Source organism: Molothrus aeneus, unplaced genomic scaffold (assembly GCF_037042795.1).
Source record: "Molothrus aeneus isolate 106 unplaced genomic scaffold, BPBGC_Maene_1.0 scaffold_30, whole genome shotgun sequence".
Taxonomy (NCBI): domain Eukaryota; kingdom Metazoa; phylum Chordata; class Aves; order Passeriformes; family Icteridae; genus Molothrus; species Molothrus aeneus.
In genome coordinates this window covers 4329310-4354258 of record NW_027098964.1, presented here as the reverse complement: position 1 = coordinate 4354258, position 24949 = coordinate 4329310, and the positions used below count along the sequence as shown (strand labels likewise).

General features: G+C 61.5%; 1 protein-coding gene and 1 long non-coding RNA gene across 2 annotated transcripts; one reads left to right on the top strand and one right to left on the bottom strand.

The window, feature by feature from the left end:
• Window positions 1–1700: 1700 nt before the first annotated feature.
• On the bottom strand, window positions 1701–18314 carry PDE4A (phosphodiesterase 4A). Its single transcript, XM_066570255.1, has 15 exons — window positions 17965–18314; window positions 14698–14886; window positions 14036–14072; window positions 13828–13904; window positions 13664–13713; window positions 12487–12599; window positions 10142–10235; window positions 8310–8482; window positions 7685–7783; window positions 6478–6642; window positions 5656–5755; window positions 4800–4954; window positions 4030–4152; window positions 3280–3462; window positions 1701–2057 (listed from the first exon to the last, which is right to left on the bottom strand). The coding sequence occupies exons 1-15, from the start codon at window positions 18237–18239 to the stop codon at window positions 1701–1703; spliced, it is 2190 nt and encodes a 729-aa protein (XP_066426352.1). The 5' UTR covers window positions 18240–18314.
• A 1282-nt stretch (window positions 18315–19596) lies between these two features.
• Window positions 19597–24304, top strand: LOC136570115 (uncharacterized). Its single transcript, XR_010785502.1, has 2 exons — window positions 19597–20033; window positions 22711–24304. It is a non-coding gene; the product is annotated as an uncharacterized lncRNA (long non-coding RNA).
• Window positions 24305–24949: the final 645 nt, after the last annotated feature.

Sequence of the window (24949 nt, the reverse complement as noted above, 5' to 3'; positions counted from 1 at the left end):
TTGGGGACCCCCCCTTGGGGACCCCCCTTCTTTGGGGTCTCTCCCCTTCTTTGGGGTCTCTCCCCCCTTTTTGGGGTCCCCGGTCTCTTCTTGGGGGGAAATTTTCCTCCTTTTTTTGTCTTTTCGAGTTTTTTAAAAAATAGAATAAAAATTCCCCTTCCCCGACCCCGAAATCAATCCGATGGAAATAATCCGAATAAAATAATTCCAATTAAAAATAATCCAATAAAATAATTCTGATTTAAAAATTTCTAATAAAATAAGAATCCAAATAAAAATAAAATACCAATAAAATGATCCTCATAAAATAATGATTCTAATAAAAATAATCCCAATAAAAATAATCCAAATAAAACGATGATTCTAATTAAAATAATTCTGATTAAATAATTCCGATAAAAATAATTCAATAAAATAATCATTCAGATAAAAAGAATCCCAGTAAAATCATAATTCAGATAAAAATAATCCTGATAAAATCATGATTCACATAAAAAATAATTCTGATAAAAATAATTCTGATAAAAATAACTCTGATAAAGGAATCCAAATAAAATCCCTCCAGTAAAAAATAACTCTACTAAAAAATAATTCTGATTAAATAACTCTGATAAATTATTCTGATAAATTACTCTGATTAAATAATTCCACTAAAATCATTCCAGTAAAATCATTCCAGTGGAAATAATTCTGATTAAATAATCCCATTAAAATAATTCTGATTAAAAATAATCAAAATAATTCCAATGAAAAAAATTCCATTGAAATTATCCCAGAAAAACCATTCCAATAAAAGAATCCCAATAAAAAGAATCCCAATAAAAAGAATTCAATAAAAGAATTCTTAAAAAATGATTTAAAAAAATCTGATTTTAAAAAATCTGATGAAAATAATTCCGATGAAAGCAATTATTGTGAAAATAAATCTCATTTTAAAAAATGATCCAAATTTTAAAAAAATCCCAAATAAAAATAACCCAAAGGCAGAAAATTCCAATAAAATAACTCCAATGGAAAAAATTGCAATAAAACAAAACTCCAATGAAAAGAATCCAAATAAAAAATAATCCAAATAAAAATCGTCCAAAAGGAAAAAATACCAATTAAAAAAATTCCAATAAAAATGATCCAAATGGAAAAAAGTCCGAATAAAGCAATCCCAATAAAAATAAAACATAATAATAATAAAACATAAAAAAAATCGCAAATGAAAACTAATAAAAATAATCCAGGTAAAAATAACAAATAGAAATAATGAAGGAAAATAATCACAATAAAGATAATCAAAATAAAAATAGTACATAAAAATAATAGAAATAAAAGCAACCCAAATGAAAGTAATCCCAATTTAAAAAATAAATAAAAAATCATCCCAGTTAAAATAATCAATAAAAATAATCAATAAAAATAATACAAATAAAAATAATGAAAAAGAATGATAAAAAATAAAAATAATACAAATAAAAATAATGAAAAAGAATGACAAAAATAATACAAATAAAAATAGTACAAATCAAAATAATGAAAAAGAATTATAAAAAGAATAAAAATAAAAAGAATAAAAATAAAAATAATACAAATAAAAATAACCAATAACAATTATAAATAAAATAATAAAAATAAAAATAATCCAAATAAACATTTAAAAATAAAATAAAATTAACCCAAATTACCCCCCCCCCCCACTTTGTCCCCCGGTCTCAATCCCGGAGCCCAACCGGGGCCTCCCCTCCCCCCTCACGGGGGGGCTCCCCCCGCCCCTCCCCCTCCTCGGGGGGTCTCCCCGGGGGGGTCCCGGGGGGCTCCGGGGGGGGGTCCCGCCCCTCCCCCTCCCCCGCCCCCTCCCCCTCCCGGTCCGGGGGGGGCTCGAAGCGGAACCGGGGGGGTCCCGGGGGTCCCGGGGGCGGCTCCGGGGGGGGCTCGGGGCTGAGCGGGGCCCGGAGCCGGAACCACTCGCGGTTCTCGTGCAGCGCCCGCAGCATCTCCCGGGCGTCCGGGTGCACGAGCTCGGCCCAGGCCTCCCAGAGCGGCTGCACCACGAAATCGATGAACCCCACCTGCAAACGGGGACATTGGGGACATCAGAGACAGCATTGGGGACAGAGGGACAGCACTGGGACAGAGGGACAGCACTGGGACAGCACTGGGGACAGGGGGACAGCACTGGGACAGAGGGACAGCACTGGGACAGCACTGGGGACAGGGGGACAGCACTGGGACAGAGGGACAGCACTGGGACATCTCCCGAGCTCGGCCCAGGCCTCCCAGAGCGGCTGCACCACGAAATCGATGAACCCCACCTGCAAACGGGGACAGGGGACAGTGAGGGGACACTGGGGACAGAGGGACAGCAATGGGGACAGAGGGACAGCATTGGGAACATTGGGGACAGGGGGACAGCACTGGGACAGAGGGACAGCACTGGGACAGCACTGGGGACAGAGGGGTCATCACAGGGATCTGCACCTGTGATTTCCTGCTGGCGGCGCTGTCACAACTGGGGCTGATCCGGTTGTGTCCCCCCAGGTGTCCCCAGGTGTGTCCCCAGGTGTGTCCCCAGGTGTCCCCAGGTGTGTCTCACCTGGGATTTCTCCACCGAGGCGCTGTGCTTGTCGCACATGGGGCTGATCTCCATGTGTCCCCAGGTGTCCCCAGGTGTGTCCCCGTGTCCCCATGTCCCCAGGTGTGTCCCCAGGTGTCCCCAGGTGTCCCCAGGTGTGTCCCCAGGTGTCCCCAGGTGTCCCCAGGTGTGTCTCACCTGGGATTTCTCCACCGAGGCGCTGTGCTTGTCGCACATGGGGCTGATCTCCATGTATCCCCAGGTGTCCCCAGGTGTGTCCCCGTGTCCCCATGTCCCCAGGTGTGTCCCCAGGTGTCCCCAGGTGTCCCCAGGTGTGTCCCCAGGTGTGTCCCCATGTCCCCAGGTGTGTCCCCAGGTGTGTCCCCGTGTCCCCATGTCCCCAGGTGTGTCCCCAGGTGTCCCCAGGTGTGTCTCACCTGGGATTTCTCCACCGAGGCGCTGTGCTTGTCGCACATGGGGCTGATCTCCATGTATCCCCAGGTGTCCCCAGGTGTGTCCCCGTGTCCCCATGTCCCCAGGTGTGTCCCCAGGTGTCCCCAGGTGTGTCTCACCTGGGATTTCTCCACCGAGGCGCTGTGCTTGTCGCACATGGGGCTGATCTCCATGTATCCCCAGGTGTCCCCAGGTGTGTCCCCAGGTGTGTCCCCATGTCCCCAGGTGTCCCCAGGTGTCCCCAGGTGTCCCCAGGTGTGTCTCACCTGGGATTTCTCCACCGAGGCGCTGTGCTTGTCGCACATGGGGCTGATCTCCATGCCGCGCTCCCGCTCCCGGTCCCCCTGCCTGAAGAACTCCTCCATGATCCGCTCCGTCCACTGCCGGTACAGCCCCAGCGGCTTCGTGGGGTTGCTCAGGTCGGCGCAGTGCACCATGTTCCGCAGCACCTGGGGACAGCGGCGTCACCCGGGGGTGGCCAGGGACACCTCGGGGACAGGGATGCCACCAGGGACACCCCGGGGCAGGCAGGGCCACCTGGGCCACCTTGGGGACAGCGGCGTCACCTGGGACACCCGGGGGCAGCCAGGGACACCTCGGGGACAGCCAGGGGACAGCGGCATCACCTGGGGGTGGCCAGGGACACCTTGGGGACAGGGATGCCACCAGGGCCACCTCGGGACATCCAGGACCCCCCTCAGGCTCCACAGGTCCCCCAGTGTGGCTCAGGGACCCCCCTCAGGTCACCCAGGACCCCTTTGGGACCCCCCCAGACCCCTCAGGGACCCCCCAGGACCCCCCAAAAATCCCACAGCACCCACAAAGACCCCTGAGACCCCTCCAGGACCCCTTGGAGACCCCTGAGACCCCCCCAGGACCCCTTGGGGACCCCTGAACCCCCCCCAGGACCCTTTGGGGACCCCTGAGACCCCCCCAGGACCCCTTGGGGACCCCCAGGACCACCGCAGACCCCCTTGGGCCCCCCCCAGGCCCCTTTTTGGGGTCCCCCCGCCCACCTGGATGCGGTCGGTGTAGTTGTCCAGCAGCAGGACCCCCGAGCTCGTCACCTTCTTGGTCTCCACCATGGTCTTGAGGTCGGCCAGGAGGCTCATGTGCTTGGACATGTCCGTGGCCAGCACCTGGGGGCACCAGGGGGGGATTTTGGGGGGTTTTGGGGAGTTTTGGGGGGGTTTTGGGGGGTTTTGGGGGGGTTTTGGGGGGGTCAGGGAGCACCCGGGGCAGGGCTGGGGGTGTCCAGGGGCGTTTTCAAGGGATTGAGGGGGAAGTTTGGGGGTGTTTAGGGGTGCTGACCGCGTCGATGACCAGCGCCTGGGGCTGTTCAGGCCGTTTTGGGGTGTTTAGGGCAGGATTTTGGAGTGTTTTAGCCAGGTTTTGGGGTGTTTTAGCCAGGTTTTGGGGTGTTTTTCAGGGTTTCGGGTGCTGACCGTGTCGATGACCATCTGGCGCAGCGCCTGGGGTGTTTAGGGCAGGGATTTGGGGTGTTTTGTCAGGATTTTGGGGTTTCAGGGGTGCTGACCATGTTGATGACCATCTGGCGCAGCGCCTGGGGTGTTTTAGCCAGGTTTTGGGGTGTTTAGGGCAGGATTTTGGGGTGTTTTATCAGGATTTTGGGGTGTTTTAGCCAGGTTTTGGGGTGTTTTATCAGGATTTTGGGGTGTTTTAGCCGGGTTTTGGGGTGTTTTATCAGGATTTTGGGGTGTTTTAGCCAGGTTTTGGGGTGTTTTATCAGGATTTTGGGGTGTTTTAGCCGGGTTTTGGTGCTGACCATGTCGATGACCATCTGGCGCAGCGCCTGCCGCTGCCGCCGGGACAGGTTCTGGAAGATGTCGCAGTCCTGCTCCTGCAGCAGCTTGAAGCCCACGGCCAGGTGATGGTTCTCCAGCACCGACTCGTCATTGTAGAGCAGCGCCAGCTCCGAGTCTGGGGGAGGCAGCGACCCCCGGGACCCCCGGGTCACAGGGAGGGACCCCCAGGATATGGGGAGGGGTCCCCAGGGTATGGGAAGGGGCCCCTGGGACCCCCTGGGACACTGGGAGGGACCCCCAGGTCACAGGGAGGGACCCCCAGGACCCCCAGGTCACAAGGAGGGACCCCCGGGATATGGGGAGGGACCCCTGGGATATGGGGAGGGACCCCAGGACCCCTTGGGATATGAGGTGAGGGACCCCAGGGACCCTCAGGATATAGGGAGAGACCCCCAGGGACCCTCAGGACACAGGGAGGGACCCCCAGGATATGGGGAGGGACCCCCAGGGTATGGGAAGGGACCCTCGGGACCCCCGGGTTACAGGGAGGGACCCCCAGGACCCCCAGATCACAGGGAGGGACCCCCAGGATGTGGGGAGGGGCCCCTGGGACCCCCTGGGACACTGGGAGGGACCCCCAGGTCACAGGGAGGGACCCCCAGGACCCCCAGGTCACAAGGAGGGACCCCCGGGATATGGGGAGGGACCCCCGGGATATGGGGAGAGACCCCCGGATATGGGGAGGGACCCCCAGGACCCCTTGGGATATGAGGTGAGGGACCCCAGGGACCCTCAGGATATAGGGAGAGACCCCCAGGGACCCCCAGGACACAGGGAGGGACCCCCAGGACCCAGGGAGGGCCCCCTGGCACCCACTGGTGTTGATGAGGAACTGGTTGGAGACCCCGGGGTGGTCGACGTCGTGGATGGCGGCAGCAAAGAGGGCGGCCAAGACCTCCAGGTCGGTGAAGACGTCCTGGGATGGGGGGGAGGGACCCCCTCAGACCCTCCCCCAAACCCCAGCGGGGACCCCCCACCCATTTACGGACCCCCCATTTGTGAACACCCCCCATTCCTGGATCTCACCACCCCTTCGTGGGATCCCCCAGCTAATTATGGGAGCTCCCAGCCAGTTATGGGTCCCCTCACCCCAAAATCACACCCAGAACTGGTCCCACCCATGGAGGAGACCCCGCCCCATTTATGGATCCCCCCCCACCCATTTATGGATCCCCCTGCCCGTTTAAGGATCCCCCCCCACCCATTTAAGGATCCCCCGTCCCATTTATGGATCCCCCTGCCCATTTAAGGATCTCCCCACCCGTTTATGGATCCCCCCACCCATTTATGGATCCCCCACCCATTTAAGGATCCCCCGTCCCATTTATGGATCCCCCCACCCGTTTATGGATCCCCCTCTCCCATTTATGGATCCCCCCGCCCGTTTATGGATCCCCCCCCACCCGTTTATGGATCCCCCCCCACCCATTTAAGGATCCCCCCACCCATTTATGGATCCCCCTGCCCATTTAAGGATCCCCCCACCCGTTTATGGATCCCCCCACCCATTTATGGATCCCCCCACCCATTTAAGGATCCCCCCACCCATTTAAGGATCCCCCTGCCCATTTAAGGATCCCCCCGTCCCATTTATGGATCCCCCGCCCGTTTGTGGCCCCCGTGGGTCTGGGGTCTCACGTCGAGGGCGGGGGTGGCCAGCAGCACGTGTGTGGACTGCAGCACGTCGGCGGCGTGCAGGCTGTTGTGGTAGGCCACGTCGGGGTGGTAGTGCTGCTCCAGAGCCCGGGCGTAGCCCAGGAGAGCCCGCTCGGGGATGGCAAAGGTGCGGACCAGGTCCCGCTCCTGGGACCCAAACGGACCCAGAATGTACCCAAAATGTACCCAAATGTACCCAAAATGTACCCAAACACAGCCAAAATGTACCCAAAATTAACCTAAAGCACAGCCCAAAATACACCCAAAATACACCCGAAATACACCCGAAATACACCTGAAATACCCCCAAAATACACCTGAAATACCCCCAAAATACACCCAAAATACACCTGAAATACACCTGAAATACACCCGAAATACACCCAAAATACACCTGAAATACACCCGAAATACACCCAAAATACACCCGAAATACACCTGAAATACACCTGAAATACACCCAAAATATACCTGAAATACCCCCCGAATGCGCCCTCCAGAAGCGGGGAGGGGCCTCAGGGGGTCCAGGGGCAGTTTTGGGGTCTGGGGCATTTATTGGGGTCCCGGGGGTATTTTTGGGGTTCCCGGGTGTGTTTTTGGGATCCTGGGGATATTTTTGGGATCCTGGGTGTGTTTTTGGGATCCCGGGGGTATTTTTGGGATCCCAGGTGTGTTTTTGGGGTTCCCAGGGGTGTTGTTGGGATCCCGGGGGTATTTTTGGGATCCCAGGTGTGTTTTTGGGATCCCAGGGGTGTTGTTGGGATCCCAGGTGTGTTTTTGGGGTTCCCAGGGGTGTTTTTGGGATCCTGGGTGTGTTTTTGGGGTTCCCAGGTGTGTTTTTGGGGTCCCAGGGGTGTTTTTGGGATCCCGGGGGTATTTTTGGGATCCCGGGGATATTTTTGGGGTCCCGGGGGTATTTTTGGGATCCCAGGGGTGTTTTTGGGATCCCAGGTGTGTTGTTGGGATCCCAGGTGTGTTTTTGGGGTCCCAGGGGTGTTTTTGGGATCCCGGGGGTATTTTTGGGATCCCGGGGATATTTTTGGGATCCCAGGGGTGTTGTTGGGATCCCGGGGGTGTTTTTGGGATCCCAGGGGTGTTTTTGGGATCCCAGGTGTGTTTTTGGGGTCCCAGGTGTGTTGTTGGGATCCCGGGGATATTTTTGGGGTCCCGGGGGTGTTTCTGGGGTCACCTGGAAGATGGTGAACATGATGCAGCTCAGCGAGCGGTTGTTGGAGAACTCGGAGACGCGGAAAATGTTCAGCCCCCACTGGTTGAGGCTGTCCAGCTCCTGGGGTGGGGGGGGGGACATGGTGGGGACCCCCCCTCTGCACCCCCGAGCCCCCAAACCACCCCGAGACCCCCCCCAAAATGCCCCCAGAGCCCCCAAACCACCCCGAGACCCCCAAACATCCCCAAGACCCCCAAACCACCCCGAGACCCCCAAACATCCCCAAGACCCCCAAACCCAGGAGCCCCCCCCGAGCCCCCCGAGCCTTGGAGCAGCCTCAGACACCCCCAGGACCCCCCAGGACCCCATTGAGACCCCCCGGGTGCCCCCCCAGATCCCCTGAGACCCCCCCAGACACCGCCTGACACCCCCAGGACCCCCCCAGACCCACCCAAGCCCCCCTTAGAGCCCCCCAGATATCCCCAAGACCCACTCGAGACACCCCCAGGACCCCCCAGACCCCCCAAAACCCTTCCCAGCCCCTCCCAGCCCCCCCCGAGACCCCCCCCGAGAGCCCCTGGAGCCCCCAGGACCCCCCAGGACCCCCCAGGACCCCCCAAACCCCCCCAGCCCCCCCAGCCCCCACCTTGCCCAGCTGCTCCTCCCGGTCGGTCTCGACGCCGTAGCGGGGCAGGGGCCGGGGGTCCCGGGGGGGGTCCCGGGGGGGGTCCCGGGGGTCGCAGCCGGGGGGGGGCGGCCGGCGCCGCTTGTCCCGCTCGGGGGGGCCGGGGCTGGGGATCTCCACCTCGGGCTGCTTGTCTGGGGGGACAGGGCAGGGATGGGGGGCTCTGGGGGGCTCTGGGGGGCTCATGGGGTCCCTATGGGGGTCTGGGGGTCCCTATGGGGCTATGGGGGTCCCTATGGGGGTCTGGGGGGCTCATGGGGCTCATGGGGGTCCCTATGGGGCTCTGGGGGTCCCTATGGGGGTCCCTATGGGGGTCTCCACCTCGGGCTGCTTGTCTGGGGGGACAGGGCAGGGATGGGGGGCTCTGGGGGCTCATGGGGGTCTGGGGGGTCCCTATGGGGCTCTGGGGGTCCCTATGGGGGTCCCTATGGGGGTCCCTATGGGGGTCTCCACCTCGGGCTGCTTGTCTGGGGGGGCACAGCATGGACAGGGGGTCCTGGAGGGTCCCGGGGGTGTTTGGGGGTGTTTTGGGTCTGTTTTAGGGGTGTATTGGGGGTGTTTTGGGGGGTGTTTTGGGGGTGTTTTGGGGGTGTTTTGGGGGGTGTTTTGGGGGGTGTTTTGGGGATGTTTTGGGGATGTATTGGGGGTGTATTGGGGATGTTTTGGGGGCTGTTTTGGGGGTGTTTTGGGGATGTTTTGGGGGGTGTTTTGGGGCTCTTTTGGGGATTTTTGGGGGTGTTTTGGGGGCTGCTTTGGGGGTGTTTTGGGGGCTGTTTTGGGGCTGTTTGGGGGTGTTTGGGGGGTGTTTTGGGGCTGTTTTGGGGATGTTTTGGGGGGTGTTTGGGGGGTGTTTTGGGGCTGCTTTGGGGGTGTTTTGTGGGTGTTTTGGGGCTGTTTTGGGGCTGTTTTGGGGCTGTTTTGGGGGGTGTTTGGGGGCTGTTTGGGGGCTGTTTTGGGGGGTGTTTGGGGGCTGTTTTGGGGGTGTTTTGGGGGGTGTTTTGGGGGTGTTTTGGGGATGTTTTGGGAGGTGTTTTGGGGGTGTTTTGGGGCTGTTTTGGGGATGTTTTGGGGCTGTTTTGGGGCTGTTTTGGGGGTTTTTGGGGCTGTTTTGGGGGGTGTTTTGGGGATGTTTTGGGGATGTTTTGGGGATGTTTTGGGGGGTGTTTTGGGGGTGTTTTGGGGGTGTTTTGGGGCTGTTTTGGGGGTTTTTGGGGCTGTTTTGGGGGGTGTTTTGGGGGTGTTTTGGGGCTGTTTTGGGTGTTTTTGGGGCTGTTTTGGGGGGTGTTTTGGGGGTGTTTTGGGGCTGTTTTGGGGATGTTTTTGGGGATGTTTTGGGGGGTGTTTTGGGGGGTGTTTTGGGGGATGTTTTGGGGATTTTTTGGGGGCTGTTTTGGGGCTGTTTTGGGGCTGTTTTGGGGGTGTTTTGGGGGGTGTTTTGGGGGTATTTTGGGGGTGTTTTGGGGATGTTTTGGGGGGTGTTTTGGGGATGTTTTGGGGGGTGTTTTGGATGTGTTTTGGGGGTGTTTTGGGGCTGTTTTGGGGATGTTTTTGGGGATGTTTTGGGGGTGTTTTGGGGGTGTTTTGGGGGCTGTTTTGGGGATTTTTTGGGGGGTGTTTTGGGGATGTTTTGGATGTGTTTTGGGGATGTTTTGGGGGGTGTTTTGGGGGGTGTTTTGGGGGCTGTTTTGGGCGTGTTTTGGGGCATGTTTTGGATGTGTTTTGGGGATGTTTTGGGGGCTGTTTTGGGGGGTGTTTTTGGGGTGTTTCGGGGGTGTTTCGGGGCTCTCACCCACCCAGGAAGGTGCTGGCGATGTACTCGGACACCTGGTTCCCCGAGCGGCTCATCCCGGACAGGTGCGAGAGCTCCCGGTTCAGCATCCGCTTGAACTGGGGGGGACAAGGGGGGGTCAGGGACCCCCGGGAGACCCCAGGGACCCCCAAGGACATCAGGGACCCTCCCCCCCCACACACAGAGATTCCCCCCCCAGTTCTAATCCGCTCCCCCCCCCCCCCATTTGCCCCCTCCCCAATTTGTGGGGGGAGGAGCAGAGGGTGCTCCGCCTCCTCCCTCCCCCCCACTCCTCCCCCAGCCAATCAGGAGCCGCCGTGCCGTCTCCATGGCAACCGCCGGCTCCATGGCAACCGCCCCAAGGGGGGGGGGGGGGGAAGCGTTTAACCCCTCCCGTGCCGGGGAGGGGGCGGGGACAGCGCTGAGCCCCGCCCCTTTCAGAGACCCCTCCCCAAATCCCGCACGTGCCGGAGCGCCGGGCCCCCAAATTAAGGGGGAAAAGCCCCCCCAGGGCCCCCTCAAACCACAACGCGACCCCCAAATGGGTGGGGGCGACCCCCCCAAATCAAAACAAGACCCCCAAATGGGGGTTGGGGGGGCGCATTTTGGGGAGGGGGGACATGCAGGGAGGGGGGGTGGGGGGGTCCCCATGCCATTGAGGGGGTCGGGGAGGGGGGGGGGGGGTCGGACCCGCCCCCCACCCTCTGCCCCCCCCCCTTGCTCCCCCCCCCCCCCCTTACCTGGTCCCACCACCCCACCAGCCAGGGCCTGGCGCAGCTCTCGCAGAAAAAATCCACCAGGGGCATTTTGGGGGCCGCCAATTTGGGGAGGGGGCGCGGGACCCCCCCCCTCCCCCTCCTCAACCCTCAGCGCCCCGCGGCTCCCCCGGGGTGGGGGCGGGGGGGGGGCCCCGATCGGCGCTCAGGGCCCGGGGGGGGCCCCGGGCATGGCCCGGGGGGCTCGGGGGGGCCTGGGGGGGGGGGGGAGCGGGGCCCCCCCCCCGCGGTCGGGGGGCAGCGCCAGCCCCGCCCCCGCTCACATCGCCCCCAGACCCGAGGGCAGGGAAGGCGCCCCCCCCCTCCTCCTCCTCCTCCTCTTCCTCCTCCCGGGGGTCCTGAGCCCCCCCCGAGGGTCCTGAGCCCCCCCGGGATGGGGGGGGGGGGTCCGGGGGGGTCACTGGGGGCCCATGGAAGGGGGGATGGGGGGGAGGGGCAAAAGGACGCGGGGATGGGGAGGGGGCGGGGGGAGCCGGGGGGGTCCCGGTGGGGTCTGGGGGCGTTCGGGGGCGTCCGGAGGGGCCTGGGGGGGTCTGGGGGCGTCCGGAGGGGCCTGGGGGGATCCTGGGGGGGTTTGGGGGGGCCTGGGGGGGGCAGGGAGGGGATGCGCGGGTGGGGGAGGGGATGCGGAGGATGCGGGGGCGTCCCGGGGGGGTCCCGGGGGTTTCGGGGGGCCCTGGGGGTCCCGGGGGGGTCCGGGGGGGTCCTGGGGGCTCCGCTCGGGGCTGCGGAGGCCGCGGGGCGCCGGGCGGGGGGGGCGGGGGGGTCCGGACGCCTGCGCGAGGCTCGGCCCCGCCCCCGGCCCCGCCCCCGGCCCCGCCCCCGCGCCACGGTCACGGTCACGGAGGGGACACGGGGGGGACACGGGGGGGGGCACCCCCAGCCGGGCTCAGGGACCCCCCCAGGGACCCCCCCGAGGGGCCGGAACCCCAAAAAAGGGTCAGGGACCCCCCAAAACCGGCCCGGAACCCCAAGGGACACCCCAAAATGTGGGGACCCCCCAAAAAAGGGTCAGGGACCCCCCAAAACCGGCCCGGAACCCCAAGGGACACCCCAAAATGGGGAGACCCCCCCCCAGACACCCCCAAAAAGGGTCAGGGACACCTCAAAAGTGTTGGGGACCCCCCCAAAGGGCCCATTGGGGTGGGTGGGGGTCCCTCCTGGGGGGGACACGGGGGGGACAAGGCCAGGGGGGCCTGGGGACACCCAGGGGACTTCCTGGGGACACCTTGGGGACACCGAGGGGACAGCTTGGGGACAGCTTGGGGACAGCTTGGGGACAGCCTGGGGACAGCTTGGGGACAGCTTGGGGACAGCAGCCTGCAGGGGGAGCCACGGCCATCAGGGCCACCAATGTCACCAATGTCACCAATGTCACCAATGCCACCAATGCCACCAATGTCACCAGGGCCACCAGGGCCACCAGGGCCACCCCGACACAGCCACTGGTGTCACCCTACCCGAGCCACTGCCACCGATGCCACCAGTGCCCGATGCCAGCACTGCCCCTGCTCTCCCCATGTCCCCCCTGTGTCCCCTCAGTGTCCCCCCTGTGTCCCCTCAGTGTCCCCACCTTGTTGGAGGCCATCTCGCTGACCGCCCTGTGCGTCTGCAGCGTCTCCAGCTGCTCCAGGCACCAATCCAGCTCCTGCAGGGTGTCCCGGGCCAGCTGCTGGGCCGTGGCCTCTGGGGACAGGGACAGGGACACTGGGGACAGGGACACTGGGACAGGGACACTGGGACAGGGACAGGGACACCAGGACAGGGACACTGGGACAGGGACACCGGGACAGGGACAGGGACACCGGGACAGGGACACTGGGACAGGGACACTGGGACAGGGACAGGGACACCGGGACAGGGACACTGGGACAGGGACAGGGACACTGGGGACAGGGACAGTGACACTGGGACAGGGACACCGGGACAGGGACAGGGACACCAGGATAGGAACAGTGACACTGGGACAGGGACAGGGACACTGGGGACAGGGACACTGGGACAGGGACACCGGGACAGGGACAGGGACACCAGGACAGGGACACTGGGACAGGGACAGGGACACCGGGACAGGGACAGGGACACCAGGACAGGGACACTGGGACAGGGACAGGGACACCAGGACAGGGACAGGGACACCGGGAGAGGGACAGGGACACCAGGATAGGAACAGTGACACTGGGACAGGGACAGGGACACTGGGGACAGTGACAGTGACACCAGGACAGTGACACTGGGACAGGGACAGGGACAGGGACACCGGGACAGGGGACAGAGCCACAGGGAGCCAGGAATGGGGACAGGGAGGGAGGACCCCGGGCCTGGGGACAGGGGGGACCCTGGGGTGACACTGGGGACAGGGGGGACCTTCCCGGGGACCCCTGGGCCAGAGGAGACCCCCAGGAATGGGGAGGACCCCCAAGGGCGGGGGGGGGGGGGGACATGGGGAGTGCCCGGAATTGGGGGGGGGGCCCTGCAGGGAAGGGGCTGCCCGTCCGTGCCTCAGTTTCCCCAAATGCCCCAAACGCCCCAAAACCCCCAAAACCCCCAAAACCTCCCAAACCCCCCCAAAACCCCCAAACCTCCCAAACCTCCCAAACCTCCCCAAAACCTCCCCAAAACCTCCCCAGACCCCCCAAACCCCCCAAATCTCCCCAGCCTCCCAAATGCCCCAAACCCCCCCAAGCCCCCCCAAATCTCCCCAGCCCCCCCAAACCCCCCTAAGCCCCCCAAGCCCCCCCAGGCCTCACCTGAGATCGTGGCCGTGCCGGGGGGGGGCTGGGAGCCGAGGGGCGACCGCCTGGGGGGGGGGCAAGGGGGGGGTCAGGACCCCCAGTTCCGGATTGGGGGGGGAAGGGGGGGGTGTCAAGGTGAAAGGTGAAGGGTCAGAGGTCAGAGGTCAGAGGTCACGCACGTGCAGCCCGGGGGCGGGGAGGTGCCTTTGGTCAGGATGGAGAGGTTGCTGCGGACACTGCGGAGACTGGCCAGGACCTGGGGGGGCAGGGGGGGCATGGAGCGGGGGGAGACCCCCTGAGACCCCCCAGGACCCCCCTAAAACCCCCCCAGGACCCCCCAGAACCCCCTGAGACCCCCCCAGGACCCCCCCGGACCCCCCGCCCTACCTGAGCAAAGGGGGTGACGATCAAATCCTCGGCGTGGCTGGAAGGGAAATTCGGGGAAGGGGGGGGGGGGTCAGGCAGAGGATCTGGGACCCCCCCCCCCCTCAATTCAGGGGGTCCTGGTTGGGGGGGGGGGAAGGGGAGGGGTCTCTCTGAGGAGATCTCGGGGGGCTCTGGGGGATTTTGGGTCATCCTGGGGGAATTCTGGGGGGGTCCCTGAGGGGATTTCAGAGATTGGGCCGGGGGTGATGGGAAAGGGGGGGGGGGGGGATATTGGGGGGGGGGTCTCGAGGGGATGATGGGGGGGACATTGGGGGGGGTCCCGGGGGTGTTCGGGGGGGGTCCCTGGGCTCGGGGTGATCTCGGGGGGCTCGGGGGGCTCTGGGGGGGTCCTGAGGGGGTCCCTGGGGATCTCGGGGGTCCCTGGGGGCTCTGGGGGGATCCCGGGGGGCTCTGGGGGGATCCCGGGGGTCCCGGGGGGCTGTGGGGGGGTCCCGGGGGCACTCACGCGTCGCTGCTGGCGGAGGAGCAGCGGGAGAGGCTGCGCGGGGATCCCGGGGGTCCCGGGGGTCTCAGGGGGCTCTGGGGGGATCCCGGGGGTCTCAGGGGTCTCAGGGGGCTCTGGGGGGGTCCCTGGGGGTCCCGGGGGTCCCGGGGGCACTCACGCGTCGCTGCTGGCGGAGGAGCAGCGGGAGAGGCTGCGCGGGGTCGCGGCCAGGTCGCTCTCGGAGCGGTACAGGAAGGACTCGCGGCGCTGCGCGGGGGCGGCCCCGGCCTGGAGCCCCCGGCCCGGCCCGCGCTGGGGCTCGGGGGGGCTCCGCGCCCCCCCCCAGGGGCCATTCTCCACCTCCGAGCTGCGGGGACAGCGGGGGGGGGCGGGAAACGTGGGGTCCTGGAGCGGCGGGGACCCCCCAGCAGCGCCCCCGGGTCAGCCCTGAGCCCCCCCAGTTCAACCCTGAACCCCCCCAGAGCCCCCAGCTCAATCCTGAGCCCCCCAATTCAACCCTGAGCCCCCCCCGAGCCCCCAATTCAACCCTGAACCCCCCAGAGCCCCCAGTTCAACCCTGAGCCCCCCCAGAGCCCCCAGTTCAACCCTGAGCCCCCCCAGAGCCCCCAGTTTGATCCTGGACCCCCCAGTTCAGCCCAGACCCCCCCAATGCCGGGAAGCCCAAACCCGGAGCCCCCCAGTCGGGACCCCCGGGACACCCCCAGACTCAGCCCCGTGGGACACGGGGGGGGTCCCCAAACCCGGCGGTTCCCGAACCTGGGGGGGGTCCCCAAATCCGGGGGGTCCCCAAAAACCGAGGGGGTCCCCAAAACCCGAGGGGGTCCCCAAACCCGGGGGGATCCCCGGCCCTGGGGGGGTCCCCGGTCCCGGGGGGGTCCCCGGCCTCATTCCGGGGGTCCCGTCCCGCCCCCGGGGGGAGCCGGGGGGGCTGCGCGGGGGTGGGGGCGGGGGCGGGGGTGACTCACCGCCGGCAAATTTAGCAACCGGCTCCGGGAAGAAAAACGGGGGGAAAAAAAAGGAAAAATAAAAAGGAAAAAAAGGGGAAAAATGGGGGGAAAAGGGAGAAAAAAAAGGGGGGGAAAAAAGAAAAAAAAAAAGGGAAAAAAGAGGAAAAAATGGGGGGAAAAAAGGGGGAAAAATGGGGAAAAGGGGGAAAAAAAGGAAAAAAAGAGAAAAAAAAGGGGGAAGAAAGGGTAAAAAAAGGGGAAACCCGCCTTTTTTGGAATTTCCGCGGGATCGATCCCCCCGGCGCGGGACGGGGCCGGCCGGGGACCCCGGGGCATCGTTCCCGGTGAATGCAGGGGTGTCCCGGGATGGGCCAGAGACGGGGAGGAGGATGGAGATGGGGGGGAGGAAGATGAGGAGGAGGAGGAGGAGGAGGGGGGGGGACACCGGGAGGGTGGCGGGGCCCGGGGCATTTCCCGGTGGGACCCCCCGAGCCCCCCCAGCCCCGGGGCCGCGGGATCCGGCCGTGATTCATCCCCGGCGGCCACAGGTGACTCATCCCCGCCCCGAGCCGAGCCCGGAGCCACCGAAACCCCGGAGCGGCGGCGGCGGCGGCGGCGGGGGGGACACCGGGAACGGGAGAATCCCCGGGGCTGCGGGAGAACCGGGCTCCAGAGGCTGGGAACCGCTGCCAGGAGGTGGGAGCAGCCTCTGGGAGATGGGAAAAGGCTCCAGGAGCCAAAATCCGCCACTAGGAGCCGGGAAAAGGCTCCGGGAGCCGGGAAAAGCTTCCAGGAGCTGGGAAAAGGCTCCAGGACCCGGGAAAAGGTTCCAGGATCTGGGAAAAGGCTCCGGGAGCTGGGAAAAGCTTCCAGGAGCCGGGAAAAGGTTCCAGGACCCGGGAAAAGCTTCCAGGAGCTGGGAAAAGCTTCCAGGAGCTGGGAAAAGCTTCCAGGAGCCGGGAAAAGCTTCCAGGAGCTGGGAAAAGCTTCCAGGAGCTGGGAAAAGGCTCCAGGAGCTGGGAAAAGGTTCCAGGATCTGGGAAAAGCTTCCAGGAGCTGGGAAAAGGCTCCGGGAGCTGGAAAAAGATTCCAGGAGCTGTGAGCAGCCTCTGGGAACTGGGAATGGCCTCTGGGAGCTGGGGAAAGCTTCCAAGAGCTGGGAAAAGGCTCCAGGAGCCGGGAAAATGTTCCAGGAGCATGGAAAAGGTTCCAGGAGCTGTGAGCAGCCTCTGGGAACTGATAACAGCTTCCAGGAACTGGGGAAAGCCTCCAGAGGCTGGGAAAAGCCTCCGGGCACTGGGAAAGGGCTGGGAACAGCCTCCAGGAGCCGGGGAAAGCCTCGGGGGGCCGGGAAAAGCCTCGGGGAGCCGGGAAAAGCCTCAGGGAGCCGGGAAAAGCCTCCAGGAGCCGGGAAAAGCCTCCAGGAGCCGGGAAAAGCCTCCAGGGGCCGGGAAAAGCCTCCGGGGGCCGGGAAAAGCCTCCGGGGGCCGGGAAAAGCCTCGGGGAGCCGGGAAAAGCCTCCTGGAGCCGGTGGCAGCTGGATCCCGTCCGGATCCCGGCCGGATCCCGGCACGGCTGCGGCTCGGGGCCGATCCCGCCCGGAATCTCCGCCGCCTCCGGCCCCGTTCCGCCCCGGGCAGGGAAATTCCCGGGAGAGCGGGCGGGGGTCGCGGGGCAGCGGCGGCTTCGGGGGCCCCGCACCCCAAGCCCCGGGTTCGGGGGGGTTCGGGGGCTCTCGCCGGGGGGATCCCGGCCCTGCCGCCCCCCTGCGCCCTCGGCAGCCGCGGGGAAGGGAGGATGAGGAGGAGGAGGAAGGAAATCACCCCCCCCCCGCCCCGCAGCAGCCGCTCTCGCAGTCCCGACCATCTGCCGAGCCTCCTGTGCATAAATTAACGGCGCTAATGAGGCCGGGGCGGCGGAAGGACGCGGAGCTCCCGGCACACGGCGGCGCCGTCTCCCCAAGTTGTTTTCCCCCCCAAAAAAAAAACTAAAAAACTTCCCCGCCGGGAACGGGAACGGGAACGGGAACGGGAACGGGAACGGGAACGGGAACGGGAGCGGGGCCAGATGGACCCGGAGGCGGAACCCACCGCCAAAATCTCCGGGGTCCCCGCAGCGCTCGGGGCCGGTACCGGGATCCCGGGGGTCCCACCGGGAGGAGGCGGGGACGGGGGTCCCCGGTACCCCCGAGTGCCTCTCCGGTACCGGGAGGATGCGGGGGGCTCCCGGTACCGGTACCGGGATGAGGATGGGGCTCCCGGTACCGGTACCGGGATGGGGTTTGGGGGTGATCCCAGCTCTGATCCCGGTACCGGGAGGATACCGGGGGAGGGGGGTCCGCCTCCAATCTCGGTCCCAAGAGGACGCTGAGGGGGTCCCGGTACCGGTACCGGGATGGCGCCGGGTGAGCTCCCACCCCCGGTACCGGTACCGGGATGGCGCCGGGGGGTCCCGGGGGTCTCGCCGCCGTCACCTACCGCTTGCCGGTGCCGGGGGTGCCGTGGAGGGAGGAGGGCCAGGACATGCGGGCGCTGCGCAGCCCGGGCCGGTCCCCGGTGTCCACGGCATCCGCCCGCTCCATGGGCCGCGGCCGGTGCCGGTCGGTGTCGGAGAAGCCGCGGTGGCGGATGCGGATCGGGGTGCGGGGCTGGCGCCAGAGGTGCTGCGGGGGGCGCAGGGGGCCCGGGCCCTCCCGGGGCACCGGCAGCGACAGCGAGAGGCTCTTCCCGGAGCCCGGTACCGGCTCCATCATCGCCGCCGCCGGGGGGAACCGGGCACCCGGAACGCCGCCGGTGCCGGAGCCGCTGCCGGTAACGGTGACGGTACCGGAGCGGGTCCCGGAGCCCGCCCCCCCCCCCTCCCGGTGCCGGTTCCGGGGTCCCTCCTCAGCGATCCCCGGTACCGGCAGCGGCTCCTCCCGGTGCCGGGCTCCGCATGGCCCCGTGCAACCGGTTGGAAAGAGCCGGGAAGAAACCTCCCGGTGCCTCCGGCGCCGCCGCCGGTGCCGCCGCCGGTGCCGCCCCCGCGCCCCGCTCGGCGCCTCCCCCCGCCCCGGGACCTCCCCCGGTCCCGGAACGGCCCCGCCCCGGGACCCCGCGGACCCCCCCACGCAGAGACTCGGCGGCGCCGCCCCCCCCGGTAACCGGGGATCCCCACCCCCCCTCCGGTAACCGGGGATTCCCCCCTAATTAAGGCATTCCCCCCCTCATTAAGGGATCCCCCCCAGTTAAGGGATTACCCCTCATTAAGGGATTTCCCCCCTCATTAAGGGACTCCCCCCTAATTAAGGGATCCCCCCAATTAAGGGATTCCCCCCCAGCCGGGCGCAGGGAGCCCCCAGCCCCAGCCCAGCACAGACCCCCAGAACTGCGGATCTGGGGGGGCTGGGGCTCCAGGCTGGGGTCCAGGCTGGGGGTCCCCCCTGCACAGACCCCGGTTTGGGGGTGTCGTCCCCCACCCCCCCGTTTCCATGACGGTGCTGTGGGGATGCTCGGGGGGCACCGTCCCCACCCCGAGCCGCGTCCTGACACTGTCCCCATGTCTGTCTGTCTGTCCCCGTGTCTGTCCCCACGTCTGTCTGTCCCCATGTCTGTCCCCACGTCTGTCTGTCTGTCCCCATGTCTGTCCGTCCCCATGTCTGTCTGTCCCCATGTCTGTCCCCATGTCTGTCCGTCCCCATGTCTGTCTGTCTGTCCCCATGTCTGTCCGTCCCCATGTCTGTCTGTCCCCATGTCTGTCCCCATGTCTGTCCGTCCCCATGTCTGTCTGTCTGTCCCCATGTCTGTCCCCCCCTCCCCAGCCAAGGGACCCCTCCCAGCATGGCCGGAGCTCCCCCGGGCCCCCCTGGCTCGGCACCGGCACCCCCCGGTGTCCCCCCGGTGTCCCCCCGGTGTCCCCCCCCCCCCGGTGTCCCGGTACCTGGGGGGGCGGCCCGGGGCCCGCAGGGGCAGCGAGGAGGGGCGCGGGGGCTCGGGGGGCACCTGCAGGGTCCCGGAGAGGCGGCGGCGGCCGCGGCGGAGCTCGGGGCCCGCCATGGCCCGGGGGGGCTGCGGGGGGCGCGGGGGCGTCAGGGGGCACGGAACGGAACGGAACGGAACGGAACGGAACGGAACTGAAAGGCACAGCCAGGAACGGCACAGCGGGGACTGGCACGGCACGGAACGGCACCGCTTGGCAAGCGAGTGGCACAGCACGGCATGGCCAGGGAGCCTCCCCCCGCACGGCGCGGATGGGCGCGGATGGGCACGGATGGGCACGGATGGGCACGGATTGGCACGGATGGGCACGGATTGGCACGGATGGGCACGGATGGGCACGGATGGGCACGGATTGGCACGGATTGGCACGGATTGGCACGGATGGGCACGGATGGGCACGGATGGGCACGGATGGGCACGGATTGGCACGGATGGGCACGGATTGGCACGGATTGGCACGGATTGGCGCGGATGGGCACGGATGGGCACGGCACAGCATCACCCGGCGGGGCACAGGGCACGGCATCAAACCGCACGGATTGGCACGGTACAGCACGGAGCCTGGCACGGTACAGCACGGAGCCTGGCACGGGCACGGAGCCTGGCACGGCACGGCACGGAACGGAGCCCCCCGCCCGCCCCCGGTGCCCCTGACCTGCGGCTCGGGCCCGGCCGCGCCGCTCCGGTTCCGGCTCATGTCGGGTGCTGGGGCTCGGGGCGCGGGGCCCGCGCGGGGCGACCCCGGTGAGTCCCGGGGGGCGGCGGGACCTGCGGGGAGAGAGGAGCGTGAGGGGGAGCCCCGGTACCACCGGTAACCCCGGGAATCCCCGGTAACACCCGGTAAAACCCGGGAATCCCGGGAATCCCCGGTAACACCCGGTAAATCCCGGTAATCGCCGGTACCCCCGGGCTCCGGGCTGAGCCCCGCCACGCTCGGTACCGCCCGGGGCTCCCGGTGGGCTCGGGGCAGCCCCGCTCCCATCCCGGCCCCCCCCAACGGCTCCTCCCGGTACGGGTTGCCAAGGAAACGGCGGCATCGCATCCCGCGGGACCGGAGCCGGCACCGGGACCCTCCCCGCGGCACCGGCGCCGGCACCGGCAGCACCGCCAGACCCGCAGCTCCCGGCCAGACCCGGATTCCGCATTCCGGGGACCGCCGCGGCTCCGGTCCCGGCCGTTTCACGGGACCGGGGGGGGCTCTGGCTGCGGCAGGGATGGGAGGAAGGGACCGCCCGCTGCCGGTACCGGTGCCGTGCCCGTACCTGGCCGCCTCCCGGTGCGGCGGCGCTGCCCGGCATCCTCCCGCCTTTGTCTCCGGCGGGAGCGGCCCCGGTGCCGGCGGGAGCGCCCGGTGCCAGCGGCGGAAACGCGGCGGGGGCGGCTCCTCCCGCCCCCGCACCGGCCCCGGCCCCGCGCGGGTCTCCGGTGCCGTTCCCGTTCCCGCTCCCGGTACCATTCCCGTTCCCGGTGCCGTTCCCTTTCCCGTTCCCGCTCCCGGTACCATTCCCGTTCCCGTTCCCGGTGCCGTGCCCGTACCTGGCCGCCTCCCGGTGCCGCGGCGCTCCCCGCCATGGTCCCGCCTTTGTCCCCGGCGGGAGCGGCCCCGGTGACAGCGGCGGAAACGCGGCGGGGGCGGCTCCTCCCCCACCCCCGGCTCCGGCCCCGCGTGTCCCCGGTGCCCCCCCGTGTCCGTCTGTCCCCCCGTGTCCGTCTGTCCCCCCGTGTCCATCTGTCCGTCTGTCCCTGCGCCCGTGGGGGATGAGGGTGGAATTTTCCCTGAATCCCTTCCCGCAGTCAGGGCAGCTCAGGGCAGCGGAACGGCCTCTGCTCGGTGTGAGTGCCCCGCGAGGCACTGGGAGGGAACTGGGAGCACTGGGAGGGAACTGGGAGCACTTTCCCATCCAGTTCTGCTCTTACTGGGAGCACTGGGAAGGAACTGGGAGCACTGGGAGGGAACTGGGAGCACTGGGAGGGAACTGGGAGCGCTGGGAAGGAACTGGGAGCACTGGGAGGGAACTGGGAGCGCTGGGAAGGAACTGGGAGCACTGGGAGGGAACTGGGAGCACTGGGAGGGAACTGGGAGCGCTGGGAAGGAACTGGGAGTGCTCTCCTGTCCAGTTCTGCTCTTACTGGGAGCACTGGAAGGGAACTCGGAGCACTGGGAAGGAACTGGGAGCACTTTCCCATCCAGTTCTGCTCTTACTGGGAGCGCTGGGAAGGAACTGGGAGCACTGGGAAGGAACTGGGAGCACTGGGAGGGAACTGGGAGCGCTGGGAAGGAACTGGGAGCACTGGGAGGGAACTGGGAGCGCTGGGAAGGAACTGGGAGCACTGGGAGGGAACTGGGAGCGCTGGGAAGGAACTGGGAGCACTGGGAGGGAACTGGGAGCACTGGGAGGGAACTGGGAGCACTGGGAGGGAACTGGGAGCGCTGGGAAGGAACTGGGAGTGCTCTCCTGTCCAGTTCTGCTCTTACTGGGAGCACTGGAAGGGAACTCGGAGCACTGGGAAGGAACTGGGAGCACTTTCCCATCCAGTTCTGCTCTTACTGGGAGCGCTGGGAAGGAACTGGGAGCACTGGGAAGGAACTGGGAGCACTGGGAGGGAACTGGGAGCGCTGGGAGGGAACTGGGAGCACTGGGAGGGAACTGGGAGCACTGGGAGGGAACTGGGAGCACTGGGAGGGAACTGGGAGCACTGGGAGGGAACTGGGAGCGCTGGGAAGGAACTGGGAGTGCTCTCCTGTCCAGTTCTGCTCTTACTGGGAGCACTGGAAGGGAACTCGGAGCACTGGGAAGGAACTGGGAGCACTTTCCCATCCAGTTCTGCTCTTACTGGGAGCACTGGGAGGGAACTGGGAGCACTGGGAGGGAACTGGGAGCACTGGGAGGGAACTGGGAGTGCTGGGGATGATGGCAAGGCAGCCGCGTCCCTTCCCTTGTCCAGATCCAGCGCCAAGCATTGAACGGCTGCTGAGCGGGGTCTGGGATGAGGACGGTTCTGCTGAAATTATGAATGCTGGAAGAAAAACGAGCTTCCTTTGGATGTCTGGGATAAAAACGCTGGGAAAGGGCCCTTTCTAATTCCATTTGGTGCCACCTCCCCCTTTTTTTTTTTTTTTTTTTTTTTTTTTGTTTTTATGGCTAAAACTCCATGGTGAGCAATGCCAGCCAAGAGATGAAATGCAGGAGTCCTTGATTGTGCAGTGAGCTCACCTTCCCTTTTCCCTTTTCTCCTCTCTTTCAGGACAGGGAGAAGCACTGAACTCGCCCTGGCCTCGCCAAGGTGTTGGAGCTGCCAAACCCAAACGGGTCCTGACGATGGAGGACTTAAGAAATTACCCAGTCCAACCAAATGCTTTAAAAAGGGAGATGGTTTGGTTATGAAAATATTTCTGCCTGAGACTGGGAAGAGTTAAAGCCCCCAGTTCTGCACAACAGCACAAGGATTTTTTAATTCTTTGCCTTTTTTTCCCCCCTTCCTTTGAATGGGTTTTTTGTTTCCCTTTGGGCACTGCACACACAATAGGCAGATTTTCCAATTAAGCCATTTTTTCCCCCACTTTTAGTCTTCAGTGCAGCCCAGGTGCCAATTGTTCGCTGCTTGGTTTCTGCCTTCCCTTTCCCGCCTGCAGCTTAAGCCCTTTCTCTCCTTCCTGCTTTTTGGCCATCTCTGGTCACGCAGATGATGCTGATGCAGATGATGCTGATAAATAATTATCAAACAGCTTGGGAATGGTCTGCATCAGGTGTCAGTGACATTAAAAAATGCAGTATATGGACCATCAAGCAATGGATTTAGCAGCAGTTGGACAGTAACCAATCATCTTTCCTTCGAGGCCCTCTTCATAGCATATTTACTTATAAAGGGAAAGCATTTGGGTTTTATTTTAAAAAATACTAAAAAGCACCAACAGCCGGCTTAAGTGAGCATGGGGTGGGAGGGTGAAACCTCTGTGTTCAACCCTCTGGGATCATCACTTGGGCTTCCTGTGCTTCTCAAGCTCTCAAAGTAAAATTGACCCACCAAACTCTTCTTTGTCTCAATCCTAATCCCCGCATCATCCTTCAGGTGCATTTCCTCACAATGAAATTGGAGTAGAAAATGCTTTAGGAAATGCTTTGCAGCCCCTTCTTCCCCAAAGGCCCAATCTCCTTTAATTTTTAGGAATGCTGTTCAAGCACAAGGTTTGGATGCAGCCAGTGAGACTCACATTTCAGAAGGACCATCAATGGTCTGATAAAGACACAGCACTTTCAAGCAGGCTGCTGGGACTGAGGAGGATATTTGAAACCTGTTGAAATGCAGTTCTAGCAGAAGTGCAAAATGAAATGAAATGTAGTAGAAGTGGAAAATGAAATGCTGTTAGACAAGGCTGCTCCCCAGACTGGCTCTGCCTGGATCCACCTGCCCTGCAGCACAGCCTTCTCCCTTTCTCCTCGCTGCCCTCTGCTCAGCACCAACCCAAACCTGGGCTATTTCAATTCCTGTGCCGCCATCACCTGGCACTGACGTGTTTGATGAAAAGCCTTTTGCTGGGTTTTTTCTCCTGAGAAGCCTCAGAACAGAAATGGAACCAATAACAATCTGCTGGCTGTGGAGTGTGGGCTGGAGATGGTTTAGCAACAGGGGCATCTTGGGTTGGTCTCCTGTGCATTGTTTCTACTTGATGACCAATCATGGTCCAGCAGTGTCGGGGCTGTGATCAGTCCCAGGTTTTTATTATTCATTCCTTTCCAGCTTTCTGATGTCTCCTTGCTCTTTTAGTGTAGTTCTAATATCTCATTTTCTTTTAATACAATAGAGATCATAAAATAATAAATCAGCCCTGAAAGGTGGAGTCAAGATTCTCGTATCTTCCCTCGTCCTGGGGACCCTCAAACACCACCAGAATCACTGGCTTGAGCGGGTCTGGGCAGCACCAAACAAAATTAAATAAAAAGCTTTAAAAATGGAAAAATTAAAAATAAAAATTAAGTAAAATTAAAATAACAAAATTAATTTAAAATAAATGAAAAACAACAAAAAAAACCCTGAAAAGTGCCGTAAAAGTTCCATAAAAGGTACTGCCGTAATGCAAGACCCTCAAGCACCACCACAATCACCAGCTTGAGTTGGTCTGGACAGCACCAAATAAAATAAAATGAAAAGCTTTAAAATTAAAAAAATTTAAAATAAAATTAAATAAAAAATAAAATTAAAAAAATAAAAATAAAAAGCTTTAAAAATAGAAAAATTAAAAATAAAAAACAAATAAAAATAAAATTAAAAAATAAAATAAAAAGCTTAAAAAATAGAAAAATGAAAAATAAAAATCTAATATAAAAAAAATAAAAAAATAAAATAAAAAGCTTTAAAAATAGAAAAATGAAAAATAAAAATTAAATAAAATATAACATTAAAAAATAAAATAAAAAGCTTTAAAAAATAGAAAAATTAAAAATAAAAAAGTAAATAAAAAATAAAATTAAAATATAAAATAAAA